This window comes from Dermochelys coriacea, chromosome 1 (assembly GCF_009764565.3).
Source record: "Dermochelys coriacea isolate rDerCor1 chromosome 1, rDerCor1.pri.v4, whole genome shotgun sequence".
Classification (NCBI taxonomy): Eukaryota; Metazoa; Chordata; order Testudines; family Dermochelyidae; genus Dermochelys; species Dermochelys coriacea.
Window position 1 is genome coordinate 164,378,650 of NC_050068.2, and position 13,537 is coordinate 164,392,186.

General features: G+C 45.5%; 1 protein-coding gene across 24 annotated transcripts in view; it reads right to left on the bottom strand.

Moving 5' to 3' along the window:
* ITSN1 (intersectin 1) overlaps positions 1-13,537 on the bottom strand; it is a 228,939-nt gene that overhangs the window by 161,660 nt on the left and 53,742 nt on the right. For all 24 annotated transcript variants that reach the window (XM_038406525.2, XM_043508140.1, XM_043508169.1 and 21 more), the window contains one exon: positions 12,862-12,925. In XM_038406525.2, the coding sequence (XP_038262453.1) occupies positions 12,862-12,925 (64 nt within the window). The remainder of the gene's footprint in view (positions 1-12,861; positions 12,926-13,537) is intronic.

Genomic DNA, 13,537 nt, shown 5'->3' on the forward strand with positions numbered 1-13,537 from the left:
CTACTACTGCAACTGAAGATCTGGACTAAATCTAGCCTTAAATTCCCATATTCATCCTAAACCATGAAACCCGAACACAACAGCAGGAATTGAGTCTTGAGTATCACTAATCTACTGTATACATTAAATGGTAAAATGCCAGGGTCTGCCCTACCATCCTATTTTCCAATCATTCTTCTAGCTGCTTCCACAAATTTGAGACTATTAGAAGGAAAGCAGGTGTCACAAGAGGGTAAATCTATCAACTCTTTTAGTGTTCGCTGCAGAAATAGAACTCTGACTATAATAAGCAGCAGCTTGCACTGATTATTGCCAGTACTAGTTAAACTAAGCTACAGATGAGGGGACTGGGTGGAGGATTTCAGGAGGGAGGAATAGCATTTTGGGTTTTGGAAGAAATCCAGATTATGGCCTAATTAAAAATAGTTCTTTCCTTCTGAATCATTTCAAAGACTATTTAGACACTTTATAGATTACTGGCTTGACAGACAACAAAGCCTGAAAAAAGTAGATCAGCAAAGCAATAGTCATGATAAACCATAGCAGCTCCTCGGCCTTGCGCTAGAAAAGTCCCAACATTCTCACAGATGTTTTGTTAAGAACTGAATTATTGCTATTTTAAATTTTATAATACAGCCCTTCATGTAGTCTCACGTCTAAAAACAAATTACTGCAACTTCAAAATATTTTCAGAATAGCTCTGTTGGGCAGAAGATATTTAAACACCATTTCAACTAGGTAGCTTTTCCTGATACTCTATTTTAGTGAAATCAGATTTTTCATTGCTCAAAATAGCAATCCAATTTTCACCAAATTTAAAAAAGAGAACTACACCTTTTAAAATCATACTTAAGATAATTTTTAAAAATATGCAAGCCAAACTTTTTTAAAATTATGAAATGATATATCGTTGACAATTCTAAAATGCATTACTCCTCCTGTAACAGACCTGAAGGCTGTCAGAACTGTCAGTTAACAAGGCCAAACCCTCTGCAATTCCTGCCTCACAGTTGTACTTCCCCAGACAATGCTTCCATAGCTAACAAAAGAATCTATAAAAGCAGATGTGACTTTGCATTACATCAGACTTTGTTTTTGGAGCCATGAATCTAACAAGTTAATGAGTTAAGTCCCAATCCTGCCAACACTATCATATGCAAAACTTTACCTCAAGCAAGTAGTCCTACTGAAGCCCTTGGAAATAATTAGGCAAGTCAGTGGTGGATTTAGAGTTAGTGGGGCCCTGTGCTCAGCTTCATTTTTTGGGCCCCCACCTGTGGGGGAGCAGTCTCTCATCTCCCCTCCAACCCCGTTTTTCATTCTTTTTCTCTCCATTCTCCTCCTGGGGCTCAGGGCTGTGGGTGCAGGGTCTGGGCGGGACTTAGGGTGGGAGAGGAGGCTGGCAGGGGGTGCAGAGCACTTACCTGGGGCAGCTCCTGTTTGGTGCGGGGGGGGTACAGGTGGCTCGCAGTGTGGCACCGCCCCCATGGCCACAATTCTGGGGGCCGCCCCCTGCCAGGCAGGGTATCCTGGAAAGCAGGGGCTGCAGGGCCTTTGGCTAAGGGGGCCCAGGGGGCCTAGGCTGCAGCTCTAAAGCTCCTTTCAGAATCCAGCCCTGCGAACATGGGCAGAGGACTCAGGAGGAGCAGGGGCGGCCGCACAGCCAGCAGCCAGAGAGAAGCAGCGCCTTCCCCGTCAAAGTGCCGTTTCTCTCCGGCTGGCTGCGCAGCCACCCTGTGTCCCTCCTGAGTCCTCCGCTCGCTTTCATGGCACTCCTGCCACCCGCACGCTCCCCTGAGGCTGCAGGTGAGCCTCCCTTCCTGCTCCCCAGCCCAGCGCCCCTGAGGGAGGGGTGTGTGTGTGTGCTGGTGCTGAGCTGCCTGAGTGCCCAGCCCTGGGGCCCCCTGTTGCCCCGTGCCAGGGCACCCTGTGTTTACTGGTAAATCCGCCCCTGCAGCAAGTAAAGATACACATGTAAACAAACATTTGCAGAATTGGAGGCCTTAAGTTGCTTTTTGTTTTAACCTTTTCCTGTAGATTCTATAAACTTCATAGAAAATGACAGTGTGGCAGTCCTAACAAACTGAGGGTTTTGTCAGTGGTGAACTTCAACTAGACAGGGAAATAGAGAATACAGATAGAGAACTAAGGGTTGTAAATAGCTTTCTTCCCACATACAAAGATCTGGACCTATAGTCTGAAACAGCGTACAGAGCACTTGGGCTAAAGACTGAGGCAGATGAATCCACTGAATTGATCTTGTGACACCTCCTGAAGCTTTTCCTATGTAAGTGCTATACACTCTTCCTTCATGGAAACCGAAAGTCTCTCAGACCTAAAAGTGACAATGGATCAACATGAATAAGCACAAAGATCTGAAGCTAACACAAGACCTTTGGGAACTATGCTACTGATAGTTTAATCCACCACACAAAGATGTCCTTTGGAGTATCCTACCCCTCAAATCAGGGAAGGTCAAAATTTCTTGTTTCTTTACATCTCAGATTGCTTTGAACAACTATTGTGACATCATTTGGCTATCAATATAATTGACTTCTTGCCATTGCATTACAGACCAAAGATCTGGCTGAGAAGGGTTGTCTATTTACACACAATTATGCTTCAATTGATGACAAAGGAAACTATCAGATTTTTAAGAATGCTTTCCATTTCTGTGGAAAGAGCCATTGAGAGTTCCTTTTTAACTTCTAGGATTTTTGTAAGACAGCAGTAATCTGTGCTAGACTATCTACAGTCAGATATTTACTTAGCTTCATCCAAAGAGGTTAATGGGGAGGGAAGTTTTTCTTCAAGTGGTATTCTTGCTCTAGCTATTGTGATCCCACCCTCTTATTCACTGTTCCTTCCTTGGAATTAGATGCAAATTAGCTTATCTAACCTAAAACGGCAGACTCCACTTAATTAAGAAGTGACCAAGAGGCTGTTACTCACCTGTGCAGTAACTGATGTTCTTAGAGATGAGTCACCTGTGGGTGTGCCCCTGCGCCGTTGTTCAGAGATTTTTACAGCAGTACCCGTATCAGCCACACATGCGCGGAGCCTGCCTCACACACACCAGTCTTGTCTTAATAGTGTGCATGCGCGGCTGAACTCCTCAGTTCCTTCTCTACAACGGAGGCCGCCCCAGCTCCGACGTAGGGGGGAGGTGGATGGGGGGTGGTGCACCCAGAGGGACCCTCATCTCGAAGAACAGTTAGTTACTGCCCAGGTGAGTAACTTTTCTTCTCCTTCTTCCCCTGTAGGTGACTGAAAAGCAGTATCTCTCAAGGAGGTAGGGGCTTCAGATCTGGAAGAAATGCAGTAGATAGAACAGCTCTGCCGACACGTGTATTGGTGATGGGTCCCTTCGTAAGAGCATAATGTTTTGCAAATGTATTTTCAGAAGCCCAAATAGCAGCTCTGAAAATGTCCTTAAGGGAGACATTATGTAGAAAGGCAACTGAGGCTGCCATGGATCTGGTGGAGTGAGTCCTGATAAAAATAGGGGGAGTCACATTATGTAACTGATAGAGCCAAATGCAACTTGAGACCCAGTTGGAAAGTCTGTGGTTAGAGACAGATGAGCCCTTAGAGCATTCTGCAATGGGGACGAATAGCTTGTCGGAACGCCTAAAGGTTTTAACCCCTGTCCAAGTAGAAGGACAAAGCTCTGCGCAAGTCTAAAGTGTGCATCATAGATCCAAAGGAATTTGCATGTGGTTATGGAAAAAGGTAGGGAGATGGATAGGCTCATTGATGTGGAAAGATGAGCGCACCTTTGGTAGAATTCTGGGGAGTAATCACAGGGTGACTTTGTGCTTAAAAAATATGGTGTATGGTGGATCAGCCATGAGTGCTACAATTTCTCCTGTGCATTTCGCAGAGGTAATTGCTACTAGAAATGCAGTTTTCATAGAGAGACGTAGGAGGGAACATGTCGCTAATGGTTCAAATGGTTTTTGGGTAAGGCATGTTAAGATTAAGTCTAGGAGAAGGTTCCAAGGTGGAGTAAGCCGTTTGATGTCTGGGTATAGGGTTTGGGGTCCCTTAAGGAATTGCTTAGTAATGGGGTGAGCAAAGATAGGCCTACTGTCGGTGGCATCATTGTAATTGCGGCCAAATGGACTTTGATGGAACTCAGGGAGAGTCCAGAAAGTTTAATCTCTAACAGAGAGTTTAGGATTAGTGGGAGAGGCACAGAAAAAAGGAGCAGTTTCTGTGGCAGCCCACCACAGTGTAAATCTTGTCCAGTTACGAAGGTAAGTGGTGCATGTAGAATTTGTTGTGCTATGAAGGAGTACATTTTGAACCTGCTCCGAGCAAGTTCGCTTGGAGTGAGAGAACCATGAAGGAGCCAAATCTTGAGGTGTAACATGGTTAAATTGGGGTGGAGTAGTAGACCGCGTTGTTGGGACAAGAGATTTGGGCAGAGGGGTAGTGGGATGGGTGCGGAAAGCACCATCTTGACAAGGAAAGAGTACCATACCAGTCTGGGCCATGTTGGGACAATCGTTATGACCCTGGCTTCGTCTGTTCGTATTTTTATCAGTACTTTGTGTATGAGTGGTATCGGGGAAATGCATATGTTAGGTCGGTGTTCCATAAGAACATGAACGCATCCCCTGAGGAGTGTTTGCCTAGTTCTGCTCTGGAACAAAATGTTGGACATATCTTATTTGCTGCAGTTGTGTGCTGTAATTGGGCATTCCCATGTATGAAATATGTCTAATACTATATCCTCATTTAGTTCCCATTCGTGGTCTGTGGGAAATCTTCTGCTGAGGTCATCTGTGGTGGTATTGAGAGAGCCAGGTAAGTATGCAGCTGATATTCAGACAGTGTGTGTGAGACACCAGTTGCACCGTTTCATCGTTTCTGTAAAAAGGGAATGGGATCACACCCCCCACCCCTTGCCTGTTTACATAGAACATGCAGGCAATGCTGTCAGTCGTTATCTTGACACGTTGGTTTTGTATGAAGGGAAGAAATTGGAGGCAGGCATTGCATAGCGTTCAGAGTTCTAGATGTTGATGTGAAGGGACTTCTCGGCAGGAGACAAAAGCCCCTGGACAGTGTATTGGGGTGAACACCTGCTCGGGCCCAGAGGGGTCTAAGATAGCCCTGGGAGAGAGCTGGGGCAGGGGAAGAGCTGCGACCGGGCGGGACCCAGACCATCACCAGGGAAGTCTGTGACAGGGAAACCCAAACAGACTGGGCCCAGCAGGAGACTGGGACCCAGGTTGGGGTAGGACAGGGAATAGCGGGGATCAAAAGAGAGAGAAGAGGCTCTGGGGGACCCGGACCTAAGGGCGCGACTTGAGGCTGCGGAACGGGCCCGCCAAAGGGCGGAGACCCAGGTCCGGGAGATGTTCTGGGCCTGGGAGGCCTCAGAGAGAAGGTGTGCGAGCCTGGAGGGGCAACCCTGGAAGGCTAGTTCTGGGGAGCCCTGGCCGAGAGGCCCCCATTCCCCCAGGTGTGGGGGCTTGGGGGGGGGGTGTAGCGGGGTGGACACTTGCTCGGGCTCAGAGGGGTTTAAGATAGCCCTGGGAGATGGCTGGGGCAGAGGAAGAGCTGGGCTGATTGGCAGAGCAGCCGCAGCTGGGGGCCAAGCCCCTAACAGACCCAGTAGGCCTTATAAAAGGCAGGGAAGCCAGGAGCAGAAGAGACACTCTCTCTAGCTTCTGAGAGCGAGGGACCTGGCTGCAGGGACCTAAGCAGAATACCTAGATTGGAGCAGGGCTGGGGAAGGGCCTGAGGAGCTGGGGAACTCCAGCCAGGAGAGCCCCAGGCTGCGGCCCAGCATTAAGTCCAACAGGTACTGGAGTTGCAGGGGACAGCCCAAGGTTAGACAGAGGCAGCAGATCCAAACCCAACCTTGCCTGTGATGAGTGGCTCATACTGCAGTCTGCCCCAGAGTGCGGGGGCTAACTGGTGATTGGCAGGAGCCTATAACTGAAGCAAGGTAGGGATAGTGGGTTGGGGGTTCCCCTGGGAGGGGAAGACCCAGAACTGTGGGGTACTGTCAGGGGGGCAGCACCCAGTGAAAGGGGCACCGGGGTCCTGGGAGGGACACAGGAAGCAGCAGTAAGGCGAGACACGGCCTGAAGAGGGCGCTCTGGAGGCTGGAACACTAATTCCCTGAGATGACCAGCAGGAGGCGCCGCCAGTGAGTCTGCCTAGTTACATGGGGCATGTGTGCTCCCTATCCCATAAGGGATGTGTCCGTAGTTATGATAACTGGTGGGACATTCTGCAGAAAGGGGACCCCGGAGCAAAAGTTGTGAGGCAATGTCCACCAGTGGAGGGAGTCCTTGACTCTGAAGGACATTGGACATTCGGTCTGTAGGCAGTGGTCATCCAACTTTGGAAACATCTCATGAAGAGGTGAGCGTTCCTGACAACAAAAGTGCAAGAGGCCATGTGGCCTAGGAGTTGTAGGCAATCTCATGCAGTCACCTGTGGACTGTTGATGGCGTTGAGAAGGTGGAGTGGGAGAGGTGCTATTCTTTTGCACAAGTCAAATTGTGTTCCTATGAACTCCAGTTGTGGGGTGGGAGTGAGTGTAGATTTTCTTTGTTCATTCACAGGCCAAGAGCATGGAAACATTGGATTGTCCGTTGTGTGGACTGAATGGCTTCTTGGAGGGTCCTGGCTTTGAAAAGATAGCTGTTGAGGCAAGTAAAAATTATGATTCCCTGCCTTCTGAGATGAGGTGTTCCAACTGCGAGGAGTTTGGAAAAGACATGAGGCGCAGGCGAGAGGCCGAAAGGTAGGACCCTGTACTGGTAGTGTTGTGAGCCCAAAAATAAAATGTCTATGGGCAGAATGAAAAGGAGTACTTGTGGCACCTTAGAGAATAACAAATGTATTTGAGCATAAGCTTTCGTGAGCTACAGCTCACTTCATCGGATGCATTTGGTGGAAAAAACTAAGGAGAGATTTATATACACACACACAGAGAACATGAAACAATGGGTTTATCATACACACTGTAAGGAGAGTGATCACTTAAGATAAGCCATCACCAGCAGCAGGGGGGGGGAAAGGAGGAAAACCTTTCATGGTGACAAGCAGGTAGGCTAATTCCAGCAGTTAACAAGAATATCAGAGGAACAGTGGGGGGTGGGGTGGGAGGGAGAAATACCATGGGGAAATAGTTTTACTTTGTGTAATGACTCATCCATTCACAGTCTCTATTCAAGCCTAAGTTAATTGTATCCAGTTTGCAAATTAATTCCAATTCAGCAGTCTCTCGTTGGAGTCTGTTTTTGAAGCTTTTTTGTTGAAGTATAGCCACTCTTAGGTCTGTGATCGAGTGATCAGAGAGATGGAAGTGTTCTCCAACTGGTTTTTGAATGTTATAATTCTTGATGTCTGATTTGTGTCCATTCATTCTTTTACGTAGAGACTGTCCAGTTTGGCCAATGTACATGGCAGAGGGGCATTGCTGGCACATGATGGCATATATCACATTGGTAGATGCGCAGGTGAACGAGCCTCTGATAGTGTGGCTGATGTGATTAGGCCCTATGATGGTATCCCCTGAATAGATATGTGGACAGAGTTGGCAACGGGCTTTGTTGCAAGGATAGGTTCCTGGGTTAGTGGTTCTGTTGTGTGGTGTGTGGTTGCTGGTGAGTATTTGCTTCAGATTGGGGGGCTGTCTGTAAGCAAGGACTGGTCTGTCTCCCAAGATCTGAGAGAGCGATGGCTCGTCCTTCAGGATAGGTTGTAGATCCTTGATGATGCGTTGGAGAGGTTTTAGTTGGGGGCTGAAGGTGATGGCTAGTGGCGTTCTGTTTTCTTTGTTGGGCCTGTCCTGTAGTAGGTGACTTCTGGGTACTCTTCTGGCTCCGTCAATCTGTTTCTTCACTTCAGCAGGTGGGTATTGTAGTTGTAAGAATGCATGATAGAGATCTTGTAGGTGTTTGTCTCTGTCTGAGGGGTTGGAGCAAATGCGGTTATATCGTAGCACTTGGCTGTAGACAATGGATCGAGTGGTATGATCTGGATGAAAGCTCAGAATGTATGGTCACATGAACAAAAGTGCCCTGCAGGGCGAGGTCTGCAAACCAATGTCCCTGCTTCAGTGCTGGTTGCAAGAGTCACCATTTTGAATTTTTTTTTCAAAAATAATGAATTTGTTGAGGCATCTGAGGTCAAGAATGGGTCGCCATCCTCCAGTTTTCTTTTCTGTTGAAAGTAATGGGAGTAGAACCCTTTTCCTCTGTGTTGGTCGGGCACTGGTTTTACTGTTCCTAATTGGAAGAGGTGATGCACCTCTTGGCGGAGCAGTTGTTCATGAGAGGGGGCCCTGAAAAGGGACAGGGTGGAGGGGGAGTGGGGGGCAAAGATAGGAAGGGAATAGGCACTGAAGTAGGGATGATGTTTTCTATACCCTCAACCACATCTTCAAATTTGCTTATTAATGGGAGGGGGCTGACATGGAGCCGATAAATTGTTACAGCAATGTTGATCTCTTTGTCGCTGATGTTGTTGTTCATATGGTCTATGACTTTGTTGAGTATACGTCAGGTAGCATGGACATTGATAAGGTTGGTATCTATATTGTTTCCTCCTATTTGCAGAGTGTCTGATTGGTTTTTATAGTGTCCTAAAAACCAAAGGGTCTGGTCTGTGCTCACCTTGTTTACTTATCTGGTTGGTAGATTATTCTCAAGACTCCCCAGGAAAGGGGATGAAGAGGCTTGGGGGAATATTTTGGGGAAACAGGAACTCCAAGTGGTCCTTTTCCTGAATCTTTGTCTAACTCATGTGGTGGTGGCAGCAGTACCCATCCAAGGACAAGGAAGGATTTGTTCCTTGGGGAAGTTTTTAACCTAAGCTGATAGAAATAAGCTTAGGGGTCTTTCATGCAGGTCCCCCCATCTATACCCCAGAGTTCAGAGTGGGGAGGGAACCCGACACAGGGGTTTGGATACAGAGAGATCGTAATGTCGCTCTCAAGTCCTTCACGGAGTGAAGTACACCATTGGTGTTACTGGCAAATAGTTTTCCACCATGAAAAGGGAGATCTTCGTTGGTATTCTGAACAGCGCAAAGAAGAGACTACTATGAAAGCCATGAAGCTCAACGCATCACGACTGCTGTAGCAGTGGACCTTGCAGTTGAATTAGCAACATCAAGTGCAGCTTGTAGTGAGGTACAGGAGATGATTTGTCCCTCAGAGACAGAATAATTAGATATCCAGAACTGTAATGTGGACGAAGCATACACTTTACGATCAAGCAGGTCCAGCCTTTTACTGTCTAACAGTTGGGGTAGACCTGGCAAATTGGTGTTTGTTCTTTTGGCTAGCTGCCTCTACTACCAATGAGTTTGGTGCTATGTGAGTAAAAAAGGAAAGAACTCAGACCCTTTGGAAGGAATAAAATATTTCCGGTCAGCTCGCTTACAGGTAGGTGTGCTAGTAGCTGGTGTCTGCCATATGGTTTTGGCGGGATCCATAATGGCTGAATTTATAGGTAAGGCCATCTTGGATGTGGAGGTAGTTTGCAGGATGTCAGTCAACCCATATTGGTTTTCAGAAACTTCCTCCAGATTAATCCTCAACTCATTGGTGACTCTTTTGAACAGATCTTGAAATTGTAAGAAATCAACCAACAGTGTTGGTGGGGCAGCCAGTACAGCCTCATCCTGTGTGGATACAGGCTCCAGAAAGGTTGGAGAAGCATTTGTAGCATGTTCATTGAAGTGTAGAGTAACAGCTTGTTGTTGTTGTCTCATTTGTAGCCGTATGCACTGGTGGTGGTGAGGAGGTATTGCTCCTATTTCTGGCATCTTGGCTATCATAGTGGGGGATCGCTTATATGGTGCCCATGGACCTCAGTATTGCCACTGACTGGGGAAGGGCATAAGTGGTGCCATGCACGGGTTCGTATACCAGGGAGGAAGGTCTTTGATGAACGAGGACCTAGATTTTGTGTGACCAGTGCTGATTTGGGTCTGTGATTGGGAGAACTGGTATGGTGAAAAGTCTCCCTGCACTATGGCTTCCTCATCACTAAAAAAGGGAGATACAGCAGGAGACAGCTATCCGGACCGCATGTGAATGTCCAGAAAAAAAATAGGTGTCAAGTAGAGGTGACTGTAGGTTAGGTAACACCTGTAGGTCTGGTGAATGAATGAACTGCAGTGCCAGAAAGCCTGTGTGAGAGAAACCCTCTGTTAGGAGTGTCTGCAGCACTGGAGGGTTGTTCGGCACCAACATTCTCTACACCATAGCGCTCAATGCATGCTCTGAGGTTGGTGGTGCCGGGGGGGTAACCGCAGCCCGGGTCTGTTCCAGCAAGGTCCTCTGTGCTGGCACCATGTCCATTGCAGTGCCGAACGGTGCCATGAGAGAAGCAGGCAACTGGAAGCCGGAAGCCTTGGCACCAGGAGCTTGCGCTGTCACTGCAGCCAGAGGTGGGATTAGTGTGATGCCGGAGGAACCCATCACATCAAAGGTGCTGAGCTGAGAGAAGGTCTGTATAGAAGAAATAGACCTGCTCGGCGACCTTTTTGCTTGCAATGTTTCCCTTCTGGGTGAGGTAGGCGGGCGTTTTCTCTTTTGTCCTTTTTGGAGGTGGGAGGGCTGTGATTCACTGAGGAGTCTGTACCTGGGTCAGAAGCAGGTCCGAGTGACTTCTGCCCAAGAATCATTTTCAGGCAGAGTTCTCTGTCTTTACTTGACCTTGATTTTAATTTGGTACAATAGGCAAATTTTTGAAGAATAAGGGACTCCCCCAGGCATTTTATACACTGGGAGTGACCATCCGAGATAGGGATGGTGTCCCTGCACATAGTGCACTGCTTAAATCCTGGGGAGCCAGGCATATTAGTGTCAGCTGGAGGCTGAGAGGAACAAGCGGGAACAAATTTCTCTTTTTTTTTTTTTAAAGGGATGAACATATCTAGTAAGTAGAATGCTAAACTAAGGGAAAAAAGGATGTAGAATGAGTAAGAGAAAGTTTTAACGAGTCTGCTGTCAGTCTGACTCCGGCTGGGGATGGTAGAGAAGAAACCGAGTTGTTCAGCTGCACATGCGCACTATTAAGACAAGATTGGTATGTGAGGCAGGCTCTGCGCATGCGCGGCTGTTACGGGTACTGCTGTAAAAATCTCCAAACAACGGCGCAGGGCACACTAACACTTACAGCGGAGCATCCACAGGGACATCTCTCGAAGAAGAAAAAAGGGTTCCCCCTTACCTTATGATTTAGAGAGGTGCCTTAATATATTAAAGTTTTATTTCTGCTTCTTGGTTTTTGTAAGTTACAAAAATCAGGTCTAGTCTCTAACTACAGAACTAGTGGAATGATCATCTCTCAATAGACAAAGTTTAAATAACTCAGAGGGAAGAGATTTTTAGTCAGGATATGTCTAGACGAACAGATAAATGCGCAACAAATCTAAAGCACACTAGAGTACCAGGCACCAGCTGTTCCTGTGGACCTTGTTACTGTGCACTAAAAGTTCCCAAGTGCACTTTGATCTATTCAGCTTTGAAACAGGAGTAGGTCAATGCACATGAGAGAACTTCTGAATGCACAGTAGCAGGATCCACATAGATAGATTTACACCCTCGCTTGCTGCGTACTAAATGTTGGTTTCGACAGGCCCTCAGACTATTTACAACTGTTTAGTTTTAACAACACATTTAAAACTAATGCCTAGTGAACATTTTTAGAGAAAGAATGTCTTAAAACTAAACATTCCATCCTCTTTAATTAAGAGGAGAGAGAAATTTTAAATGGACACTTGAAACCTTCAACAAGTCTTCCAGCAAAATAAGGCCAAATGTGATTTGCCTTATATTTCGAAGACCGAAAATGAAACAAAAGAACACCCACGCACTCTCTCTGTCAAGCTTTGTCATAAAGCAGCAAGAGGACAGATATTCATTTCCAAAGCAGCTGTCTTCTTGCAAGATGAAACTCCTTTTTCATAGACAGCCACTCTTTTCCCTAAGGGAATGGAATACGGAGACATTTATACTAGTATAAGAGTGGCCACAATAAGGAGACACCATGAAAAACAACGCATTGTATTTACTGGTTAATGTTAACTTTCATCTATGTAGATACCATGTTTACACAGTGATCCCTCCTCTCCCTCCTCACTGCCAGTGCACTGTGCAAAGGAAAAATTACATTCATTTTGCTCAGTTTTAAAGGAAAGTCAAGTAGTAAGAAAATATATTTTCTTCAAGATTTTCATTAAAATTAGCATTTCTGAGTCGAAGTTTGATATGATTTGGAACAGTAGCAATTTGAAAGCCCTACATGAAGAAACTAGGTGCCAGTTTCCAACTGGGTTTATTAGCAATTTAACACAGCTTTGCAAATTTGTTCACTCACCCAGGAATAAAAAAATATCATTGTTCCTCCTCTCTCACCTTAAACTCCATTATCACTGAACTATGATAAGAGTAGATTTTATGCAGATTATAAACATTATGACAATTGTGCAGGTCTGGTTTAACAGTCCCAGTAGTATATCTAGTATCTTAGTATTTAAAAAAAAACTAATTGTTGCATTTTATGACTATATTAATAACAAAGCTGGAAACATTTTATATGGTCTCTTCTTACACTTCTTACCAAACCACCACTTGGTTACAAATGTCACTTTTCAATAAGATGGCCACCTTCAGCAAGAGGCGTACTAAACATATTAGTAACTTTAAAAAAAATTCACAGCTGGATCATAGCAACAAAGGCTTTTGTCTTGTTGACTTTTAGACTACAAGCTGAGCAAAGCAAGTGATTTTAAAAATAGCAGCATGTTAAGTGTAAAGTGTGTGTAATTGAATTCCTTGCTCCAATATAGCTGAAGATTTTTTTTTAATATACTTGCCATATTTGTGCTAACACCGGTTGAGGTAAACCAGATTGGAAAAAAAAGTTTCTAGCTTGATCACCTGTAAAATAAATTAGAAAGGCATCATTTCAAAAAGACTGCTAATAATACCCAGAGAGGACAGAGCTAAAAGTTAAATTACAACTCAAAAAGAAAAGGAGTACTTGTGGCACCTTAGAGACTAACAAATTTATTAGAGCATAAGCTTTCGTGAGCTACAGCTCACTTCATCGGATGCATTTGGTGGAAAAAACAGAGGAGAGATTTATATACACACACACAGAGAACATGAAACAATGGGTTTATCATACACACTGTAAGGAGAGTGATCACTTAAGATAAGATTCACTTAAGAGATTCTCTACGTAAAAGAATGAATGGACACAAATCAGACGTCAAGAATTATAACATTCAAAAACCAGTTGGAGAACACTTCAATCTCTCTGGTCACTCGATCACAGACCTAAGAGTGGCTATACTTCAACAAAAAAGCTTCAAAAACAGACTCCAACGAGAGACTGCTGAATTGGAATTAATTTGCAAACTGGATACAATTAACTTAGGCTTGAATAGAGACTGGGAATGGATGAGTCATTACACAAAGTAAAACTATTTCCCCATGGTATTTCTCCCTCCCACCCCACCCCCCACTGTTCCTCTGATATTCTTGTTA